Here is a 24,810-nt window from a genome sequence, read left to right as displayed (position 1 = left end):
CATAAAGACTGGAAGTATCTGCCAGAAAGTATTTATATCCACCTTCCACCATCTCTGGAAGTGTAAAACTGTAGGTTTAGAGGGATTATGTGCCAGGCTTTTTTGTTATTCATTATTGATCAACTTTATGCTGTAATATTGGAGTTATAAAAGTCCTGACTTGTAAAGAGTGATCATGTGAACACACAAGTCAAAATTACAACCGAGAAACTAGCCAAAGTCAAATGTATATATATATATATATATCACATTCTCCATAAAATGTACGATATCCATAAACATTGGCATTGTAATTCATTATCAGATGGTTTCGGAATATCAAAACATCAGAGGAACATCATTAAATATCAGTGTTTAATGGAACCCCCGTCTTGTTTCATATAGGTTTTACTTTTAATTACATAAATATAAAAGTACAATCATTGGTATAAATGTGCAACTTGCAAACAGAATTCATTTGCATACATTAACTGGATGTCAAACCACAACGCAAGCAACATGAGACACACACACACACCGAGGTGCTGATGCCAATGTTGATGGAGGCAAAGGTCAACATAGCTGTGGATTACAGACGCCAGGAGCAGCTGTTCAATTGAAATGTGGATGCAGTTTGTGTCTCCATATCACCGTCCTCATATGGTCTATATAAAAAACCAGCAGCTACACATGTCCTGTGGATTTGGGAATCAAGCTCTGGATCAAAGCTGACAGTGTGACTCTTGTTTGAGATCAGAAGCAGCCAAACAGAGCTGTAATATATCATTCTGTTACCGAGCCACTCAGCTGTTTACCTGCCTTCTGCTAACAGCCATTTCCAGTGTGCCCCAGCCAAATTAATGTGCAATGCCTCTTGTTCTTGAAACGAACAGCGTAAACAGTCTCTGAATGCGAAAAGAGTTCACGTGCTCCGCCTCAGAGGAGAGCGGCGAGTAGAGCACAGTGTTGTGTATCATACTGTGAAATTAATTAATGATAACGCTGTTAGCACCATCGAAAGCCTTTAAGATGAACTCTAACAACATCTCCAGTCTCTGCTCATTTCAAACAAATTGTTTTATTATGGTGCATGTAACAGATATGGAGCATGTCATTTTAATGGAGCTTCTGCACAGTCAAGGTGCTGTTGACTACAGATCAGATTTTCCAGTTTGAATACAGCACGATGCGTTAACTGGGATAAACTCGCTGATTTTTGACAATTAACGTCTAAATTAACGATTGTAACTTTACTGCAAATCTCATAGCGCTGGGATCCAAGTCTGCTATGTTCACCCATGTTATGCACAAATAGTGTGGGCTTTAAATATTCTGCGTTATTTCATTCTAATTTCATATTTGATGAGAACATGAGAGAATTGATTACACGAAAAAAAAAAAGATAAATCAGTGAAATCACATTGAAGAGGCATTTCTGCTGATAACAAACATACAGTGAATCCTTGTTCCGCCTGTCTCCTCTTACAGGAGATACAGGGGACAGCGGAGCAGTTAAAACCATTGCAATCAATGGAGATAATTTTTGCAAAATGCAAAAGGAGTGTATGGTACAACACACAAGCTCTAAACACTAAGATCTGTTAGGAACCTTTTTGTCATATGCAAGGACTAAAGTAAGGCAATTGATTTCAAGACACGCATGCATTTTAGGTGAGCAAACATCAAATACTCTATTGAATGCCTTGAAAAGCTTGATGTGTTTCAGACTGAGGGAAAATGCATTTTGATGGTTATTATACTGAATCAAATGCCTTCTACGGGGGATGTATATTCAGGGAAGCATTTAAGATAACATTCACAGTCCTTTAATTTTCATTTTCAGTCTTGTACACACTGGTTTGGACACACAGATGCATTAAACACACACACACATGCTCCTTGTCTGGAAGTGAGGTTGAGGACACGATGCAGCAGGTAGCCACAGGAGCTTGTAAAACGCAGTTAGCAATCCTGAAACCACTGCCGCTGTTACCTTAAACCTCTGAGGGGAAATATGAAGGTTCACATACTGTATTACATCAGTCATGAATCATTATTCTAGAGACATGCCAGCAAAACATCCACCTCTGGCGACGTATTGCAGCAGGGAAACACCATTGAATTGAAACTACAGTATGTTATTTGCTACCGCATGGCCCCTGGCTCTGCAAGCTCCACATCACCAACATATGTTCACTCCACGGTTCAGGAGTCACTCTACTGGGTATTGTCAAAGAACAAAATGAACATTTTTGGAAATACATGTCTTTATCATAGACTGTATATAAGGATGGATGACATGACTCCCCCTAAAAGTGAAGCCAAAATGTCTCAGCCGCCCCCTGGTGGCTGGCTACAATCGTGGATGTGGACCAAACTAAAAAGTCAAAGTGAACGTCAAATAAATGTGATGGTTTTTAGGTAGTTCTTATCGCACTGGTGGATGTCCAAGTGCTACATTGTCCAATAAGTTTGGTATTAGATAGTTATTTGATGCTATCAAAACAGTTTTAAACATGATGATTGACAGCTGAGTCGGACTCTCTCCAAATGTCGTTATCTGTTCCAAATGACGTAATCGGAGCGAAACTCTTGCGTTAGTAAGGCTTCATATCTGTAATGAGGGAGGAGGTAGCGATGCGTCGTCCATCTTTATTTACAGTGTAAGGTATTATATAATATGAAGCTATAGCTAGCAGCTGGTGAGCTTAGCTCTTTGTCTTAGCATTAAGACAAAGAATGGGGCAATAGCTGGTTAGTCATAAAACTAGTAATTTTACCTAGTTTCCTAATGAATTTAACAATATTTATGTATAATTTGTTAACCAATGATGATGATTTAAGTCTACTGCTGAAAGATTTTGTTAGCATATTGCACGGAAGTTTCAACACGTGAAAACAGAAAAAACTACGAAGTTATTGTAGTCTGCTACTCGTCAGTGGTGATGGAACTTCACAAAGCATTGAACCACAGCCAGATTTATCACTTTTTTGGTTCCCATTTCTGTTGTCGTTTTCGCTATTTGGAGCGTGTTTCTGTATTTGCATGTGTCGTGACCTTTTGTAGCGCATGTGTCGTCAACTTGATGAAGTTGTTTTCCTAATTTGCACATGTTTTTTCTATGTGCATGTGTTTTCTTTATTTGCAGTGCGTTGAGCTCTCCTGGCCACAGTCGTTGAATCTGATTTTATGACTAAATAGCTTCTGGTCTTCATGCAAAACTTAGGCTTTAGCTTCATATTTACAGCAAAGATGTGAAGTGGTGTCATCTTCTCATCTAACTGTCGACAATACATCGTACATGCATTTTTCCAAATCTTTCTAAATATTCCTCAACACTTGAAATGCCTGTGTTCCCTATGACCATACGTTTTGTGGGTGGGTAAGTTCTGAATGTCGCATCCCATCAGTCTGTTGACGGATTGTGTGAGAGACGTGACAGTGACCTCTTCAGTCATCCACATGTAGATATTTGAAAGCTATACTGTAAGTAGAAAAATAGACTTTAAAGAGTCCTCTGTTTTATATACATCTACCTTGTATGGCTTTACCATATTGGCATGCAGGAAAAAACTAAGACAAGCCTGAAGTTTGAACTACCTGAGTCATTTTTCTCTAGTCCTCTCAGTGAGACTGGGGAGTGAAGGAAATTATTTAGCTCTATGCTCTGAAGTGATGGAATACACTGAGGACAGATCCAGATCCGTGTCACGCCTTATTGTAAGAACGCTTTTTAAGACGTTCCAGTTCTTCATGTATATATATACATTTATGGCATGTCTCATATTCACAGTGTAAAGGGTGATGAGCGTGAGGAGAGAGCAGAGATCTGCAAGAAAAAAGGAAGCAGGAGGGTTTTGGTGCAGTGTGTGTGAAGTGAATGCAGAGATGAAGAAGTGAGCGGCCCGCGTGGATATTAAGATGATGAAGATGGACGCCAGGAAGAGTTGATTTGAGAGGCCGTTGATTCGTATCGTGTGTACGTTTGGATTTCCTTCTCTCCCGGACATTTAACAATCAATGTCTTCTCCTCTGTCTTCCTGTTTACAAACATTAAAACACCACCACACACCTTTACATCACAGACTCCTCGGAATAGATGGTTCCTGGCAACACGAACATCGCAATCGAAACCTGACAGGGTAGCACCCTGTTCTTCCGAAAAACACCCTCTATCCATTCAATCTTGGCCACACGTTTACACTGAAATCAAGAGGAAAATCACCCTCTGCAGACTTTCTTTTACCCTCGACGAATTTCCACGAAGGATAAATCAATACAAGTTAGAGCAATCCTTTGGGGGTTTGTGTTCCCACTCCAGCAAAGGGAGATTGACCCGGCTACGTTTGATCTGCTTCATTTAACATAATGTGCCAATAACAATAATTTGCCTCCTTTCCTTTCCCTTATATTTAACTTCAAACAAAAAATAAACCCACACTCCATTTATTTAGTTTTAAAAAGACATAAGTCCGCTGTCTGCATTCAAAGAGTAATTAATACATTGCCAGCCTTTATCGTTTGTTTTCCCCGCAGACAGCTGTAGGCTTGTAAAAAACACAGAGAGAGAAACAGTTGGAAGGTGGCGTCTTTTACCCTTCAAGTCAAAGTCTCAGCCACCAAAACATGTTGCGAGCTGATAAGAATGCCAGTTCCTCTCTCACGAGAAATGGATTTTCATTCTTCAGCCCTGCTCTTTTCCTCCATCTCCAGGAATGGGGGAAACTACTCTTTGTAGCCCCTTAATCTCTTAAAACCTCCCCTCGCTACAGCCCCTGACAAAATCAGCTACATCACTGCCCTGCTCACAAACTTCACTTTCTACACACCGCCCCAGAAATGAAAAGTAGTCACCTGAGGGTAGAAACTTGACCCGTGTCAAGAATGAATGGGGATTGCACAATCAATTGAAGGTCTAGAAATGGTGCAAAAAAATGCATGAAAAGTAAAATGCATAGTTCAGTATGTGCTATATCATTCAGTGATTACACTCGTCATGTCTATATGAGTATTAAATATGTACATTCATATAAACTGGCAAACTCCCATGAAGGATTAAGATTGCACTGTGTACTTCCCTTGGCTCAGAAGATTTCAGTCATGTAAGTCTGATATATCGAGCGTGTACAACAGACTATTTCTACGGACTGATGGTTAAGAGATATTTGTTCTGGGTTGGGTTTAAGGTTAATGAAATGGGTGATGGGTGGTCCCCATGCTTCCCAATCGACTTATGTATTTGTTAATGTTGACTCTGTGGTTCTCTCGTCATGCCATCAACATCAAACCATCAAAGTCATTACCTGTATCATCACCACAGGCTTGTATTTCCAAAAGTATCTGAAAAATCAAAATGTATCATGCATAACAAGTTACACTGGTGATCCATTTCAAAAGTGTCACAGCCTGACATGAAGAGCTGTCATACTCCTGTTTGACTGTGGCCTCTACCTGGAGTTACTCGTCTCTGCCAGCCTGTTGTTCATGATACCGAGGGCGCCAACCCCCCCAGAGAAACCATTATGGCGCGAGCTGCCAGAGACTGTCCTGGGATATCCATTGGCTGACTCAGACAGCTGCTTCTGCATGAGGGCCAGCGACACCTTGTTAGAGGCTGCCAGGTCTTTCATGGAGATCATCTCCCCAGATAGTCTGCGTCCCTCAGTGTCACTATCACAAGGTCCTTCGGAGTCGGACGGCTGGCCAAACCGACTCTGGCGACCCCGGGAGCCCGGTCGGATTGCGTTGCGTCTGCCCAGTAAGGCGTTGGCGTTACTGCAGCGCTGGCAAAACAAGCAGCTCATTTTCTCGAGGATCCAGTTGAGCACCTGCTTGATGACGATAGAGATGACATTAAAGAGCGAGTAGATGCAGCACACGCCCATTAGCATGAAAAGGAAGTTGGCCACCCTGTAGAGGTTTTGGTATTCATAAGCGGCGGTCTGGCTGCTGACGTAGTCCCCAAAGCCGATGGTGCTGAAGGTGACGAAGCAGAAGTAGAGCGAGTCTAAGTACGCCCAGCCCTCAACGGGGGTGTACATGGCTGATGCACAGCAGGAGATAGTGATGGCTGACAGGCCGAGAATCAGCATCACGTGGTACACAGAGGGCTTCCAGCCTGGGAGGGAGTAGGCTGAGAAGTCATGGCGGATGCCTGGCGGGAGTAGACCGCTGTTCCTGATTCGTCGCTCCCTTACAGCCTTCATCACCACGGCCAGCAGAGTGATGATGCGCTCCAGGAAAAGGTTAAAGAAGAGGATGGTGGCAGCGCAGCCCAGAAGACCATAAAAGATCAGGAACACCTTCCCTGCGACTGTCACAGGTGTTGACATCCCGAAACCTGCAGAGACACACGAGCAATATTAAACAGTGAGTTCCCTGAGCGAAATTAAAAATAAATTTTCAATTACAGGATGTCTTCAGTTTCCTCACAAGATATTATATTGCTGGTTTGAGACGAGGGAAGTGGTGCATGACAGCCAAACAACCTCAAATCTAAATGAGCGTTTTAAATTAGGCTTAAATCTTATTTGTAAATATTTGTGGCAGTAATGAATAATATGTTAACACACACAAGTGGTATTAAGGAAAAACTGGGTGATAATTTGTGATAAATAATTTACAGTAATGAGAGCACGGTAAATAAAAGTGACAATAGGGTAATAAATAATAATAAAAATGTGCTGCATTGCAAATGAAGATGTATGTTGTGAAATAAGAGATAATGAGGAGAAGTAGCAACAAATGGGAAAAACCGAAAGTTACAAATACTGGATGTAGAAAAAAATAAAATAAATGTTTACGACCTGGAAGGACCTGTGTATAAACCATGATTAAAAAGAAGAGTGGCATCCAATGACAGTCTCACACTTACTTTTTTATTAATTGTTATTAGCATTATTCAGGAACTTGCCACTGACATAAGTCAGATGATATTAGAAACACATTATTCTTTTTTCATTTTTTTTACATTTCGTATTCGCACTGGAAGGAGTAGACCAATCACAACAGAGTGGGCCAGCTGGCCAATCACAGCAGACTGGGCTATATCGGGAAGCGCTTTGAAGAGACATGAGCTAAAACCAAGTGTTAAAGACAGAGGTTGAAAAGAGGAGCTGCGACGATGGACAGTCTGAGGACAGTGATGTGTTTGCTAAACATTAAAGCATGTAAACCTTTTCAACTGATAGCCAACATTAAAATTATGAACCTGAACATGAGCATAATGTGTTTCCTTTAACGTATATGTTTACACACAAAGCCATATGCTATTGTGTATACAACATATGTTTCTATACATTTTTTTCTATACTGTTCATTGCACTTGGTGGGGCCTGGAAAATCAAGGACATGGGGGTCATATTGAGGGGAGGAGATTGTCAGGAATAAGCTTAGGTAAGCCTTTTGAATCCTTCTTTTTTCTGGGCTGTGTGGTTTGGCTTCCTGCTATTTTCTGATTTCTTAGTCAATTAGACTGAATGTTCAAGCAGCGGCGGGGGGTTATGAGAGGAGTGGAGAGGAGAGGGGAGGAGATGAGAGGATGGAGGAGGAGAGGAGAGGATGTTTATGGATTCTGTTGCATGTTGAATGAGCACTTCTCAGTTTCGAGGAGTGTCACAGGTGCAGCTTGCAAATCTTTCAGCACTTTCACACACAAACAGCAAATACAAAGTTTAAACCCAAAACCTCTCAATATTTGTTGAAGTAATTCACAACATAATAATAATATTATCATAAGGTTTTTCCAACCATAAGTGGTGAAGCAGCCTGGCCGACCAATATTGCCATTGCTGAAAAGCACAAATTGCAGTGAAGTTACAATATAAATAGAAACATTATATATTGTATGAATATCATTATTATAGTAGTTTTGTGACCATTCAGATTTCTCCTGGGACGCATTTGACAGATCTTAGACCATGTTGTAAACACTGGTTTATGGCATCATTGATTTCATCAATACAAAACATCAATGTTTTAATCTACAGCATCTTATATGTAGAAAATAATTTATTCAAGTGTAAAATCCACACATATTCGTCAGCTAGAAAGAGACTTTTACTAATGCACCACACATCCAACACATCTGCTGTTGTTTGATTTTTCAAGTGCAATCTTTCTCCTCTTACATGTGTACATGCCATGGTTATTTGTTTTCACAAAAACATCACCCATTCTTTTATATTCCAGGGTCAACGTGACCGCACACACACACACACACACACACACACACACACACACACACACACACACACACACACACACACACACACACACACACACACACACACACACACACACACACACCCACACACACACACTTGAACCCACACGCAATGTCACCAAACAAATAAAATCGTGCTGAAAGATCAACTAGTTCACTTCCAGGCCAAGGTTAATTGATTATTTCATCATGTCCATCCTCCATTTCAGTCTTTCCTGAACATGAGGGCAGCGCCTTTTCCCCCTTAAACATGAATCTGTCTCTAACCATCCTTGTCAGGTAATAAATGACATCAATATCCAGACAGTGCTTCCTTTATGATGCTCAAAATGGCTTTTTCGACCTTATCTCTCGCACTGGAAACCACTCTCGTGTGGGTTTGCTGTTGACACGCCGGGTCATTTAGATCAACGCTGATTGATACAGATTGTGTTTTAGAGCCAAGGGAAAACATAAACCCACATGTACACACACACCTTATGGTCTCTTACACACACACACGCACAGATAGACTTTTCTAGGTTTTCTACGTTACATCAGACGCTGCAAAATCTGGCGTTTTGTGAACAGCTGTTTTCAGGCATGAAGTCCAGAGGATGTGAGAATTAGGTACAGACTTTCGCTGGAGTTTGCCTTTCACACATGAAGGACGCAGCGGGAGATTCTCCTCTCAGACGTGCTCACAACAACATAAAAATCTCCAAAGAGTTCAGGTGAGGGGGGGGTGCAGTAGCAGAGACAGGAAATATATAATTTCTGCTGCAGTGTCTTTGTTTACAGAACACAGGCATCAGCTCACATCACCAAAAGCTCTCTTGACATCTTCATTGGTGATGCCGACATGCCTGCATGGAAGGCACAGCTTTTCATCCTGAGATATTTGTATTTGTTTTTTTATTTTTTATCTGTTGGGTGTTCGAAACCTCATCAACACGCCCAGTCTCTCGCGGAGACTCCTCCAGAAGATCTCCTGCTGTTTTCTCACATGAGCTCACTTCCCTGTCTTTTTTCTTTTACCGTGGGGTTGGCAGCAGAAACTCCAGAGAAGGTCCAGAGCCTCTCCGGAGAATGTCCGGAGAATATGTTCTATTCCTTGCCTGTCTGAAAACAGCTAAAGAAAGTGACTTACAGTAGTTCAGCAGCACACAGCCAGGCACTGTCGGCTAACAGGAAGGTGAGGGGCAGCGATTACCCAAATTAAGCCCTTCAGTGAAATCCTATTTTCCTGTTTCATATAGTTAATTAATTAGCCGCCCATGACTCTCTAACCCAACTGAATCAGAGGGAAAACAGATTACATCTTTTCAGTCCACGCAGAGGCAGTCCTCTGCACCATCTCTCATTACCGAGTAAATTACCTCAGAGAGGGAAAGGCACCAGGCATCGATTCAGTGTAGCATTTCAGAGCCATTACTCCAGACTACTGTGTCAAGACGCATTAGGGACAGCAGAACAATAATAGAAGGCAAAAGGACTTGAGCTGAAACCAAACATGCAAACACTGTGAGACTTTATTCTCAAAGACTTCTTCATTTATACAAAAAAACTAAAGGTTGGAGTCGCCGGAACAGACCAATGATCCTGCTGCTGACCTCAGGCAACACTTTCCACTCGGTCCAAGCCAGGATGAGACTTTAATCCTACAGAACTTGATCAGGCAGGAAATCATATGTGTGCAAATCCAATTCAATCAAAGCCTTGGGAGAATATGTATCCATTTGCATTAAATAAAGTATGCTCAACTCAACATTGGAAATGATGCCCTAATGGCGAATAATGCTTGCACACTCAATTACACACTAGAGATTCAACCAGGGGGAATGTGATGGAAAAGGTGCCATTAGTATCCATTAATTACCATTTGACAGTTTTGCGTGTAGAAAGAGAAACAGCTTTAATGGTTATCAGACTGTGGGGAAATGAAATGTAGGAGAGAGGCCGAGATAGATTGCCAGCAGACAACAGTGGCTCCAGCGTTCGGGTCAGCGTTTATCATCAGGGATCGAGGTAAAATCACATGTTCTGAGGCGCAATCGTTCAATTTAGACTGAGCAGCTCTCATTACAGGCCAATGGCAAGTTACAATGGCTCATTAAAGGGGGCAGTAAAGTCAGGACCTAAATAGCACAAACCACTGAGAGTGCTGCTAATAGATGTATTGATGGACTGCCCTGCATTTCATTTGCTACCCTCAGTAGAGGACTCGCCTCCAAACAGTAATTAGTCATCACATTTTACACCAAAGGAACCACTCTGAGGGAAACAGAACTGTGCAAACTCTATCAGGCGCAACAGGTTTTTCAATACACAAAGGAGCTAACAGCAGCTGTGAAATGGTCCAACATGTACGGTCCAAACTCTCCACAGTTCAGAGAGCAGCGGGAAGTCGAATTTACTCTGGCATACGTTCAACGCACCTACAGTGAGATCAGAGGTTAATCGAGGAGGCTGGTGATATTCTGTTGCTGTCAACAAATCACATGAAAAAGACCAAAAGCAACGACGTGTTCATGCATTTCCCAATACTTAACAACTTTGGAACCACAAGCCCACTGATTAGCTCCACCAGAGAGGTTACGTTTTCAACAAGGTCCATTTTTATGTTGGTTTGTAAGTTTGTTAGCAAGATCATGCAAAAACTACAGGACGGGTTTCCTCAAAACTTGGTGGAAGGATGAAGGCTAGATCAAGGAAGAACCTATTTAATTTGCTGTGGATCCAGGATTTTTTTCACTTTCTTTAAGATTCCAAGATGTTGATAAATTTCCCTTCCCCACCAAACTCACATTATCAGTGGGATAACTCGTGCTTTTTAAAGCCTCAGTCCACATTTCACAGATATTTTCATGGGTCTCCAGGTCATCATTTATTTAGTCAGAATCTGTAACCTGCATGAGCATCTTTCAGTTTTAGACTCTGGGCCACTGCAATGGGTATTTTTTCTTTAAAATTCAGTAGACCATCCAGTTAATGAATTAATTTGGAAAATAATTAGGAAATGTGTGAAATGAAAATCTACGCATTATTACCAAGGTAATCATTGCTTTGTTTGATTGTTTCTGTTAGGACCAGGTTTTTCCACCTCCTTTTGTGCTCAGTGGTTTCCCTTCCCCCACTGTTTCTCCCTCCCTGGTGGCTCTACCTGGAGCTGGGAGGAGCCTCCTGTGGTATACCTGCGCAGCTGACATTCATCTCCTCATCACTCCACCTCTCACTCTATAAGACCTCCGCTCATCTCCCCTGTCGTCGCCAGATCCTCCGTTCACCAGTGTGGAAACGCTTCTCGGCTTTTGTGACTACATGTCTCTTGTTTTGTTGTACTTATTTACCCCGTGCTCCCTTTGCCACAGGATCAGCTGCGCAACTTCCGTTTGTTCAACTTTATCTGCTCCGGCCTCACCCTGCCAGGACTTTTGGATCCCCGCAGCTTTGAACAATAAACCTTTTTACTACCATCCACCTGCTGTGTTCGTGTTCTGCATTTTGGGTCCGCTAAGAAAACAGATCATGACAGTTTCTTTGTTTGTTAGCAGGATTATGCAAAAATGACTCTGATTTCCATGACATTTTTTGGAGGGGTGTGGTATGACCCAAGAATGAAGTCAGCGGGGGATGCAGGATTTTTTTCCTTTTCTTTAACATTGTGAGATAGGGTGTTTTTTGTTTTTTTTACATTCTCATGTAAATGTCTTTTTAGGGGACTGATATGAGTCTGTGCTGTTTGGTGCAGATCCGAATACAAACTCTAGATCTAGTGAATTTAAATGTGGTTTCCCGAGGGAACTGTTGGACCTTGGTGGAAGTATGAGCTCTACTCAGTGCCATTCTAGCTCCCACTTACTACATAGATCTTTAAATTGCTATGACCAAAATGTATCGTAATAAAAATCAATCGAATGATTAAATATATTGGAAATGGGTGCCTTGTGCTGTTGAACCCACAGGAAATTATCCTCCAAATCAGCACACTTCTTTAGCTCTAGGGAGCATTTTAGTGTCTTTTCCCTCTTTGTTTTGTTTTCCTGACCTATTGATTCCACAAATTGATTTCTGACCTATTGAAAAGGCCTATTGATTCCATTGTACTAGAAAACAACCTCACTAGGCCGACCATCGGACATGCCGAGCACATTTCTTCCTCTTGTAAGAGAAGGTTAGTGTGAGTGAGTTCAGATGATCATTGAGAGAATATAGAAACAGTTGGATTTAATCTCCAAAAGCTACAGAGGGGTTACACAGAACAGCAGAAAAACCCAAAGAGCCAGTTCAAGGGGATCAAAGCTCCTAATGGAGACCCGCATGAGAGTAGATGGCAACTAAAAGCACTCAGTCATGTTTCTGTGTTTAAACCAAGGACACGCACTGTTCACTACTCTCTCTAAGTAGCATTGAGACTGAAGGTTACTGCACGTCATCGAGGATACACACACACACAACCCTCCCCAGAGCCAAGAAAATGGACCCAAAGATTCATCATGGGAAATGTTTTCCAAACCAAAAATCAAATCTCTGCCTCCCGTCGCTTCCTCATGTCCCCAATGGATGAGCTTAATCGACAAGCTCCCTGTCAACTGCTTCCCACTACAGGGAATGGTCGTAAATTGGCCTGAGAGCAGCAGAAAACGCCACGCATGCCCGCCCCGCTGATGACTGTGTTTCTGCGATGAACAGGAAACCATTAGTCACGGGTCGGCTTGGCGGGGGGTCTGCAGAGAGGACGGAGGAGGGCTGAGGGGACGGCGACTCAGGCGGACATCATTGCTGCACCATCTGCTGGGAAAATGCTGGATTTCTAATGTGGGAAAATGCTGACATGACGAGGAAATAATAGGGTCCCATACAGGTTTAGTGTGAGATCTGTGTGCAGTAAACAAATGCTATAAAATATTAATAAATCACCCGAAGCCTACACATACTACATTATATCCTATGGGGCCCTCAAGCGAAACAAAGAGGCCTTGAATTTCACAGAGCTCACCCACACACGATTCATTAATTCCATGTGTTCTGCATGTCAAAGCAGTGATAATGAGTGTTCTCACTGTTATTCATGGCTCTGTAATAATTGGAAATAATGGACTGTGGTGATCATAATGAAATATGTAACTAAGAGTCACTAAAGCTGGTCAATACGCATATTGATTACAAGAGATACAGAGTTTTCAACAACCTAAAATACACCTCCGTCTTCTGACTGTGATTCGTTTGGCTCCGTCTTGACTGAACCAGGACTCGCTGTTTTAAATCGTATCTCGCCACTTAATTCCTTGGCCAAGCGAAACCAGGAGGATTGATGAGTCCGCCGCTGTCCATATTGATTTGTTGTCAAAAAAAAAAATGCTGCCCTGACTTTGGATCCGTGCCAAAGTTTGTTCTTTTTTTTTTCCTGTTCTCCGTGTTCACATCGTTTTAAAAGGAGAAAAAAAACAAAACCAGACGAACAGGGTGTGTCATTATGCAGTTTCACTGGAGAAGGTAGAACAGAGGTTATACAAGCAAAATTTAAATTAAGAGTCAAGTTGCTTCGCCGTTCATCTGCAAACAGGGAACAGAGATTTTGTCCTCTCATTTGACTTGAGGAGTCATTCTCTCGTCGGATTAATAGCTTCTCCCTGATGGATCTGAAGGCGATGTCCTTGTGTTTCCTATTATCTTGCACTGTCAATGTTTGAATAAAAGCTTGGCTACATAACGCCCCTCTTGTATTATTCCCAAGAGCAAACACACCTGCTCAGGTGGAGCTTTTGAAACACTATCCCCCTCAGGTCAGCGTGATAAGCCTCCATGTTCAGCATCACAGATAACACAGATCTGGAGCTCATACAGTACCATGGTAACGCTACCTTCAGTGGTGGGATGTAACAAAGTAGGCTACATTTACTCAGTTACTCTTCTTAAGCAGATTTATTTTAGGGAACTTATAACTTTCAGCATTTCACTATCAGCAAATATCTGTGTTCACATTGTTTTTCATATATATTTTAAAGGGGAGTTGGTCCGCTGATCCAATCAGAGCGGGCAGGTAGCATTAGACCCCGCCTCCTTCACCACATTAATGAAATAGGGAACAAGCTATACTCTGCAAGTACTTCTACTTATAATACCTTGAGTATATTTCAAAGCAAGTACTTAGTTACTCGAGTAGAAAAGTTAGTGTGTTACGTTTACTGCAGAGTCATTTGAACCGGTAGTGAATGCTGATTGTAGCCATTCCCTTTGCAGACAAAAGCCACATGTTAGTGGATTTTCTGACCAGTGGAAAAGAGGCTTTACTTTTACTTGGGTACATTTTTGTCGAAAATATTACCTCCACCACTGGCTGCATTGATTTTACTGTCAGTCTTTTACAGCTGCTCCGGCTTTTTAGACATTTCTGAAAACATTGCGATCACATGCCACCATGAAATGAATTCCTGAGCTTTGGTGGACTTTTGATTTAATGTTTTTTCATTACTGCTAATGCAAAAGCACAAGTCCCTGAAATTTAAGGCCTTGCAAAATAGAAAAAAAAAAATGGATTCCTGTCAGGGTCCGCTAAATGACTGACAGCTGCAATAATGATCCTGGATCATAGAAGCTGTGCACCAGCAAGGTGTCTCAGAAAAATGATGAGGCAATGCTCTGCTGCTCACAATTAAATTATGTTTTACCTTCTATTAGCTCAAAGGGCCCACTATGAGTCCGAGACAGTGACTCTGTCAGTGACTGTCGGTGGCTCAGTGATCTCTGAATGCTGGCATGAGGACAAAGCAACTCATTCGTCTGTATGTTATCCTGGTACTTTCCAGGGCGGCAGATTAATTGAGAAGCTCACATGGTTTTACTGGAAGAACATTATTCTCCAGATAAAGAAGGATCAGGAGCACAGCTTCCTCTAATTCACACAGGCGAGTGCAGCGGCCGTTCTAAACCTGTCTGTTTGGAATGATCTGTTCTCTTGTCCTGTGTTAATGCTCCAGAGCTACTTCAGAATTATTCCTTGTCATTAGTGAGTCACTTTTTAATTTATTGTGTGCCGGACGTTGTGTGCAAAGCTTTTTATAAACAGTCTATGGTTCAGAGCGAAGTTTGAAAACGTTGTGTTCATCCTACCTGGTTTATCAGCACTGAAGTATAAAGTTTGAATGATTTAGGATTTACTGCTATTTCAGAGGTCTGTTAAGCAATTGACACAATCTTCAGACCCCAGTTTACAACTTTTCAAAATAAAAGCTCTGTAATTCATCTTGACTACACAACGAACGTTGTGCTTTTACATTGTCGAGTAATTACTAAAGAGGAAGGGATTCTATGAACGTTGCTGCTATGACGGAGATCAGCACTTGCGACACGCGTGAATGTCTGTGTCAGTGTGATATGTTGAAATGAAAATAATTATGCCGACCACTGCTGTAGTTTATCCGAGGACATAGAAGAAGATATGTTCAACTGGGTCCAGAGACAGACATCCCTGCCCCACTGTCTTCTACAGGGCACTGGTCGCCTGTTTGTTACATTTGTATTAATACTGAATGTATCATCGCAACAAATTCAACTCTGCACTTGCTCGGGCCATTAACACAAGCCAAGTGTGAAGCTGATAAGATAAACGGTTTTGCTAAATCTGTATTCTACATAAAGACACATGGAAAAACAAACGTTTGTGGAATTAGTAGGTAGATTATATAGAGACATTGAACACAAGTGTCTCATACTGTACATGGACAGCAGCTACCTATTTTTAACCAGCTGTAGCGTTTAAATTGCAGGTGATTAATCTCAATAATTTTATGTAACTGCCTAACATACAATATCCATAACTCCTAATGGCATGTGCTCCATGATCAAGCTCCAGGGACGACAAAGTGCTTTGTCATTGTAAATCTAATCATGACCAACGGTCTCACTGATTCAAGGTCATAGTCAAAATCCTCATTTGTCTCTTCTCCCATGAGTTACAAGGATTTGAGACTTTTCATTTCTGACATTTGATTTATCAATTTTACATTTAATACTATTCCAGTGTTTATGTTCAGTCATTTGAAAGATGCTGTATTGCAGCATGTTATCTCTCTGCTCTTACACAAGCAGCCTTTCCTTGACACCCAGAGACAGATGGACAGCTGCCAAATCACGCTGTTTGCCAACTTGCTCTTAGGTTATTAACACGGATAACTATTTATATTCATGGCCCCAAGATGCAGATAAATGTTCCGCTGGTGCAGAAGTGGAATAGTTGTTTAAGACTTCCTGCAACGAGGTGACATTTTTGCCAATGTTCAGAGAGAGAAGGACTTTTCTTGTTGGGGGGGAGTTTAAAATCTCATAGCTGCAAGTCAGCATTCACATCATCGTTGGTGAAACTGATGATGATCAAAATAGTAACTAGGAGGAGTAGAAATTTAAAATGAACTTAGCCCTGATGGGAAGTGCAGAGAGCACACAGAGTTTATCCTCTCCTTGGCTTTCTGGTACAAAGAGCAGAATCAGTGAAATGCTAATCAGAAGCTCCGAAAATGTGCTGTGTCCTCTAAAATGATCTTGGCATCGCTCGGCCGTGATGATTCGACCACGTGAGTTCCTGGTTGTGGGGGAGTACATGCCTCAGCGTGTCAGGGCAGATTTATGACCCACTGTGACAGAGCACAGAATGGTGGACACTCTCAGCAGGTTGCATCTTACACACACATGAAACACACACACACACACACAGGTTTGAGTAGCTATCCTTATCTGCACTTGACATTGACTTTAATTCATTGCGGACAGCCTAACCAGAACATTATCCCTAACCTTAGCCATGACCACAATCCACATCCCACGCCTAACCTTAACCAGGACCTCAGAAATGACATTTTACTTCATTCGGAGCAGGCTTTGGTCCCCATGAGGTCGACGGGTCAGTGTCTATGATAGAAAAGGTCATAAACACACACATGCAGGCAAACACACAAACCCACACAAACAAACACACACGCTGGCGCACGCACAACACACTATGAAGCAGTGCAGTGAGTCTGTTGACCAGTTTGCATCTGTTTTGTCCATAGGATGAATAGTAATCACTCTGTTGGCCCCTTAAGTATCATTTGATTTATGACACTGATGCTAATGACATTCCCATTAGCCTCACCTACAATGTATTACACTGGTAACGAGCAAATGTAAACATGCTAACATGCTAAACTAAGTTTTTTGGGATGTTCTGAGTTTGAACCCCAGTTTCTGTGCGGACTTCCTCCCACAGTCCAAAGGGATGCAGGTATCAGATTATATGAGGACTCTTCAGCCCACTGTGACCCTTGAAGCTTATGGATGGATGGAGAAGAGTGTATCCCAATTATCATTAATTATTTTACATAACATATCAATGTAGGTGTCTTAAAGGCTTTAATATTTGAACTTTTACATTTATATATCTGATATTGGAAATTCTGATATATTTTTAAAGTTTGGTTCAATAGATCGTCTCCACCGGCTCTTATGGGGCAACTGCAACAGTCAATGAAATGTCCACTTATAGTGTTTTTGTTTCACCCAGAAAAGGCTCAAGTTGTTTTATTTTTGTGTCTGACAACATTAGACATGTCTGACTCAATGAGAAGTCTCACTCTCACGTCTCGTCAGACTTGAGCTGATGTCAGAAGAGGTGGAAACGTGAGTGAGAGACTTGGAGAGAGGAATTCCGATTTTCCTGAGAGAAATATGTCTGAATCATTTTCTAAATCATTTCCTGATGTGGACAATGACAATGAGGCATTTGACTTCGATGGTCGTCCCTACTTCTTTGAGCCGGAGTAAACAAACAAAGAGCTCCTACGAAGAGAGATAACAAGGCACGTGTAAGGTTGCAGGACTCTAAGCAAAGACACAGGATAACAATTTGAGCCTTTTATGGGTGAACAAAAATCTCTTCGACCGTGGACATTTCATGGCCCTTCACTGTTGCCTCATAAGATTACATTGTTGTCACTGCTGTTGTGTAAGCAGCAGTTGGCAAAGCCTATATCTACTGGACTGATTCCAAAGTACCATTAATTTACACACACACTCATTTATCAACATAGAGGCCAGGTTGAAAAATACTGGAATTCCCCTTTAAGGTAGAAATTAGCTACATAATGCAACAACTAGATTAATTCAGACACAGTCTCATGATCTCCATCCAGAGCCTCCATTCCCTCATTGAGGATACACTTGTTGTGTTCAGGATCTGGACTGCACACAATCTAAAGAGATGCATTCAGTCCCTCTGACTCTGTGATTTCACTCTGTGAAGATCTAAAGAGGAGACAAGAAGACGGCATCAGACACCAGAAGGGTGTAAAATGATTTTAAAAAAGCGATCCCCACTATGTAATGTGCTGCTCGTGGAATATGAGCAGCTTCTATTTCGTAACACAATTACAAGGCTTTCCCACAGAAACACATCACACCGTATGAAGCGTGCAGGGGCTCAACGTGACAAAGGAGCAAAGTTAAGATTCGTGATTATTTTAGATAGAGGAGTCAGGCCTGTGTGCCACCGTCTGAACGCTGCTGTGGGAAGAAACAGGACGAGTTGCTGTGCACCAATGGATCTGCTTTCACAGATTGCAGGCCGAATTCCCACCCACCTCCTGAAAGAACGCTCACAACAGACACAGTGGCAACAACACAGATGGTTTTGTCCTGACGAGGCGGCACCGAGCAGTTAATCTAAACGGGAACACAAAACAAAAACACAGACAGCCTTGAGGAATCCACTCCCGTCTGTCATGTGGCATTTCACACTGCTTAAATGCCAAAGGCACGCTCCTCCAGTCTGAGGTGACTCAGAGGTGAGGTAGCCTCAGAGAGACGTGAATTACAAGGCGCGGCATTGTACAGTATAGAGGACAAATGTGGTGAGCAGCTCTTTTCCAGACACATTGGCTTTGGTCAGACAAGCGTGTAATAGTCACACAAACCTTACAAGCCGGTTTCATTTAGATGCTGAAGCCAATTCAGCACATTTTAAATTGGCACAAGACAAGGAGGAGGATAAAACCCACTAAGCCATTAGGTTTGATTGTTTATTCACACTATGGATCATGGGACAGGACATGGGAAATCATTGTTGTTGTCATAATAAGCTTTAAGTCGCCTTGTGTTGACAAAATTACTTTTTATCACGATATACTTGTTTTTGTGATCTCCAATAATGACTTTGTGATCACAGCAAAGCAACATAATCCAGACTACATTACAATAATAATAATAATACTAGAGGTCCCACACTGCAACATGTGATTTACATGGGTTTTTATGTGGCAGGTTCTGCCCATCCATAGCCCACCCAATGACTGTATATAAAGATGGACAACGTGTCACCACCTCCTCCCACTGAAGAAAAAATGAAGTAGAAATATCCCCCATATGGGTGCCCCCATCTTACAGTGGGGATGCCATTTGAAGCCAGAGTCTGCGCCAGGCTCAGCTGACAGTCACGGTATTTCACCCTGTTTTTAAAGTAACAAACTAAACACTTGGATGTACATCAGTGTGACAGGAACTAGCTAGCAGATGCATCTTTGACAAAAATGTCCAACTTGTTAACCTAACAACTACAAGTAATCTAGTCTATATACATTTTGAGAGTAAAATCAAAACATAAGCTGAAAGAGGCTAAAATGCTCTGCAGAGCTGAGGAGGAAATGCACATTTAAATGATGAATGTCTGTGGGTTGTCTTGCACCTAATGCAACACAACAAGCTGCAACAAAGATAGACAATAGAGTTGCTTTAACACCTCTCTTACAGTGTCAGCACAAACTTTAAAATACAGTTTCAATTGAAGCCACTAAAAGGATACTTAAGGGTCACATTTAAATCAATGGTTTGCGATGGAAGAGATTATGCCTGCAAGTAAACTGAGGGAAGAGCCACAGTCATTCTGCTGCAGCACAGCTCTGACAACCAGGATTTCTTCTTCTCTTAACTCCACCCACCTCTGACATTTCTCCTCATTTCGTAACTGGTGAACAGGGTTTAAATCTGGCCTCATTTAAAGGGGAAAACTGTGTAAAGGTCTGCTTCCTACTGTTTTTGTTAAACTGTCCTTTTAGCCTCACCTGCTTTTGTGACTTCTCTGAGTGGGTGGATATGAATGTGATGGAGCAGGAGGCTGCAGTGGCTGCCAGGGGCAAGAAGAAACAGCACATACAGGGTCTATAAGCCCAGGAATAGATGGGAACAGATTCCAAACCTGCAGTGGATTATTGTGTTGTGAACCGACGAACAGTTAACAGTCCTATGTGATTTGTTCCACTCAATCTCAACAAGTTTAACGCCCTCACTAAGTACTCTTGACAAGTATTCACCCTAATCCTTCAAAACTGAGAGAGTATTTCTCCCAAATGTCACATCGCAGCATCTTACCGTGAGACATACGGGCCCGCAGAGGACCTCAGAGAGCTGTCCTGATTGGCAGTCAACGGTTATCAATCAGCCCTGAGCATTACAAATAACTTTTGATATTAATAGAGAGTCTATTTACAGACCAGACTCTTGTTTATTTTTTAATGAGCAGGCAAACTCCGAGGCTCCGTCTGAAAATGTGGGGCAGGACAGCACAACACACGCAAGATTTGGATACTGACAAACCTGCGTTTCAAGAAGATGAAAAACAAGAAGTGCTGCGTTAGTGAGAGTGAACTCAGACACAGTGGGGCTTTGAATCAGATGCTAAGGTCAACGTGTTAACAGGCTCTCAGAGACCTGTTGTTGTTTATGGATCTATTATATGAACTGGATAGATTCAGATTCAGAAAGATGGTTTCCACTCCATTGTATGATAAGTGTTCTTGGATTTGATTTTCTCCCATGTGGTGCTTCACACTGCACAGTTATGTCCCTATGCATTGAGATAATATCCCACAAAGAAAAATAGATTTCCCACAAATAGCTTTTTAATGGAATAATTGACTTTTTAAATCTAATGATGGATTTTGTCTGAGATAATACGGAAATCCAACATTGTAATAGATCAGAAAAAATCTGAATGTGGCAGAGCCAATGGGTAAACAAGTGGGTAAACAAGTGCCTCAAGTGGCCAAAGCTTCTTTTTTCATTTTTTAAAAAAGAAACGAGAGCAAAGTGTCGCTGCTGATTTGAAGCCTCTGCCACGGCAGAGTCAGAGGCGGGAAGTGTTTTTTGGAGGAGTGTCTGGAGTGCGCAGGGGGATGCCGCTCTGATAAAGAGCCGTGTGGGGAGGCCCACAGATCCCTTTTATAACAGCCGCACACAAGCATGCAGAAAAAGTAGCACAGAAGCCGGAGGGGTGGGGGGGTGGAGATCAAAGCGAGATGGAAATCCAGACAGAGATACAAAACATGTCTGCCAACGAAAAAAGACAAATACTGTAGAGAGATCAACATCACCCTCTTTTTACCCTCAAGCAGCCAAGTCACTGTACATGATCTGCTTTTCAGGTGGCGTGACAAGTGGAGCACAGAGTATTTAAAACCTGCCAGAGACGTGCACACAGACACAGTTTCCCCTGTGACAGGGTGAGCTGAGTGCACCGGCTCCCTGAGAGCTCTGCATTTATGCATCTATGTGGGAGCAGACCGTGGAAGAGCCACTAAAGCTCTGTTGACAGGCCTAAAGTGAATAAAGTTCTGACAGATTCTAATGTGCTCATGTGGAGCCAATTCTCACTGTGCTGCAGCCACCAGCTTTCCTTATCACTCCCTTCGTCACAGTTTACAACACTCCAGGTAATAATTTGAGCTGCTGTCACCTCAAAAGCTGCTGCCGGGGATATGGTAGGTGGTGTTGGGTGGTGGGGGTGAGTTCACCAGAACATCAGGCATGCAGTGCACCACACCAACTGTCCCTCGCAGGGACAGTTGCTCTTTTCTGACCTATTGCACAGTAAATGTTAAACGAGAGGGGAGCAGACGGGGGCTTCTCATTGACATTCCTCTTGGTTTGAATAGAAATGTGGCGAAAAAGGGGAGAAGACTGCACCCTTGGGTGCTGTCCTATGGCCAGGGATGAGTGTGGCATTCCAAATGGCAGGGGGGTCAGATGTCGCCCCTGTTGCCAAAGTGCCTCGCAGTCAAAATGTAACACATGACTGGAAAATAATTGTTAATCTGTTATTCTGTACGTAAGCCAGAGGGAGGAAATGAGCCTAAAGGGATGGCAGCACCAATGCTTTTGACACCCAGACTGTCAGTGAGGTTTTTATTTAACAAACAGAGGGCAGATAAATAATGACCATTCTCCAATTCATTTGACTTGCATCCTCTGGTCATCAGGTAACAAAATGAATATTATTTAGACTCTCTAATTACAAGGCATGTTTGGAGTTTATTGTGTATTTATAAGACTTCATGTGGGCTTGGCCACATGCACCGAGCATGCTTTCTTTTATTCTACTCCTTTTAATCTCTTTTATCTTGTTTTAAATTTTGTTTTGTTTGCCTTCTGAATAAAGCTGCCTTGCCTTTTCAACAAGTATGAGGAGGACACCATGTTTGCAACCAAATGGACGCAATGGCCACTGGGAAACCAGTGCATGCTACATACTGTATAGATCACCCACCTATAGTCGACACCACAGTTCCAACAAAATAAAAAGCCCCTGTAAAATCCCATCGTGGCCTCAGAGCGTCTGCCCGGATGCCGGCGGCGATGGCTGCCTCGTACTCCCGCAGGAAGGAGTTGAGGTCCCGCAGGCTGACGTTGAAGGTCTCGCTGAAGTTGAGGAGCGTCCCGTTCCAGCGGCCGTGGGCCCGCAGCTCCGAGGGCCGCTCGATGGCCGAGAAGACCGCGGCGCCGCACAGCAGGTACAGGACGATGAGGAGGGCGAGCAGCACGAAGCGGCCGTTGTCCTCGTTGAGGTGCAGGGAGCGGCAGCCTTGCAGTCGCTGGCCGGGCATCATCCAAATTTCAGCACCACTCGCGCGTCGGACAGCGACCAGCTCCGCACCGGAGGCGGCATCCACTCGTCTGCGGGTCTCCTGGAAGTCTCTGCGCTGCTTCTCCTCCTCACTGCACTTCTTCCGACACAGCTCCTCCACTCAGCCCTGCACGTTGTCTCATTGTAGGTGTGAAGTGATCATTATTCTCTGTGGCTGCAGGAGAATGAAATAAAAGACGCTCCACTCGATCCACCAAAGAGTTCGGGAGGAGAGCAGCGGGCGCGTAGTTTTCCTGACAGATTTCCTCCTGCACTTGTGGCACTGCAGCTGCTGTGAAGTGGACTGCAGCTCCAATCCCAGCAAACGCGCGTCTTTGTGCCAATGCGAGCAGCAGCAGCAGCAGCAGCAGCAGTAGTATCCTCTGGGTCCGCTGCACCAAAATGTTTTTCCCGGCAAATGACGCTCGAAAAATTATGCAACTTGCAGATTTACGCGTCGCAGGAAAAGCCCCAATTATGCTCTTATGAAGTGGTGGACCCTCTTGAGCTTTGCATGCTTGGAGCTGCAGCCTTCGTGTGGACGCTGCATCCTCTCGGACAACTCCCTGCTACAAATCAGGACGGAGGAGAAACAATAAAACGACATAAGGGAGGGGGGGGAGAGGCGCATCTCCGTGCGTCCTGCAGCTGAGGTAGTCCTCAGGAAACAGAGGTTGTACACTATCACTTGAGTGCAGCCCTGTTACCTTGTGTCATGCGCACTGAGGACACTCTACTCTACCTTACTCACTTTCTGCACCTATGAAAACAAAGACACACTTCTGAGCATTAAAAGTTTCTTAAGGTTAATACAATCAATACAGAGATTATCAATGGCAGTGGAAGAAACAGTCAGATCAGTTCCTATAGTAAGAATACAATGGTGTGCGCCTACTGCCAACTGGCAATTAGACATTCATCCCTAAAGTAATCATTATGCAGCACAATGGCTCCTGTTGGAATTACATTTTGATGCATTGGACTTTAATTACTGAGACATAAAGCTGGAAGAGGTAATGTTGCATGTCGCAGGTTGAGCTAAGTTTAATGTTTATAGCTTATATACTGATGAGCAATTTTGAATAATCAACTAGAATGGCACTCAGTGGAGTATATACCGCATTTAAGTTCACCGGATCCAGATTTGTATTTGGATCTGCACTTAATTGCACACAGTCATAAATATCGGTCTCCTAATCATGTCTGGTTTTAATCATGATCCAAGAATTATTCTCTGAGAAAATGCCATTTCTCACAATGTTAGCCTAAGGAAAGTGGAAAAAATCCTGTAACTGCACCAAAATGAAATACCTTGTTCTTTGGGTCATGCCCCACGCCTCCAGAAAGTTGCATGGATATCGATTGAGTAGTTTTTGTGTAATCCTGCAAACTATCTACCTAACAAAGAAATTCAGACAAAACATAACCTCCGTGGCCGAGGTGATGATGCATCATATTTCTGGAGGTAATGATTTTTTATTTCATTGAATAATATTAAATTGTTTTCTCAATTAATCAATTAACCAGGTGGTCTACTAAACCTTAAAGAAAAAAACAACATTGCAGTGACCTAGAGTTTAACAGAAAAATAGTCCGATGACAGATTCTGACAAAATCAATGACGACCTGGAGCTGGTAATCCATGAAAACATTAGCTGGGGCTTTAAAAAAACACCAGTTAACCCCCAGTGACTCTCT

General features: G+C 42.6%; 1 protein-coding gene across 1 annotated transcript; it reads right to left on the bottom strand.

The window, feature by feature from the left end:
• Nucleotides 1-352: 352 nt before the first annotated feature.
• On the bottom strand, nucleotides 353-23,490 carry kcnk12 (potassium channel, subfamily K, member 12). The gene is made up of 2 exons (XM_035171816.2): nucleotides 22,756-23,490; nucleotides 353-6,320 (listed from the first exon to the last, which is right to left on the bottom strand). The coding sequence occupies exons 1-2, from the start codon at nucleotides 23,093-23,095 to the stop codon at nucleotides 5,428-5,430; spliced, it is 1,233 nt and encodes a 410-aa protein (XP_035027707.1). The 5' UTR covers nucleotides 23,096-23,490; the 3' UTR covers nucleotides 353-5,427.
• Between the last annotated feature and the right edge of the window lie 1,320 nt (nucleotides 23,491-24,810).

This window comes from Hippoglossus stenolepis, chromosome 12 (assembly GCF_022539355.2).
Source record: "Hippoglossus stenolepis isolate QCI-W04-F060 chromosome 12, HSTE1.2, whole genome shotgun sequence".
In the NCBI taxonomy this organism is placed as follows: domain Eukaryota; kingdom Metazoa; phylum Chordata; class Actinopteri; order Pleuronectiformes; family Pleuronectidae; genus Hippoglossus; species Hippoglossus stenolepis.
Note: the sequence above shows the minus strand (reverse complement) of the source record. Positions and strands in the feature narration are given on the sequence as shown.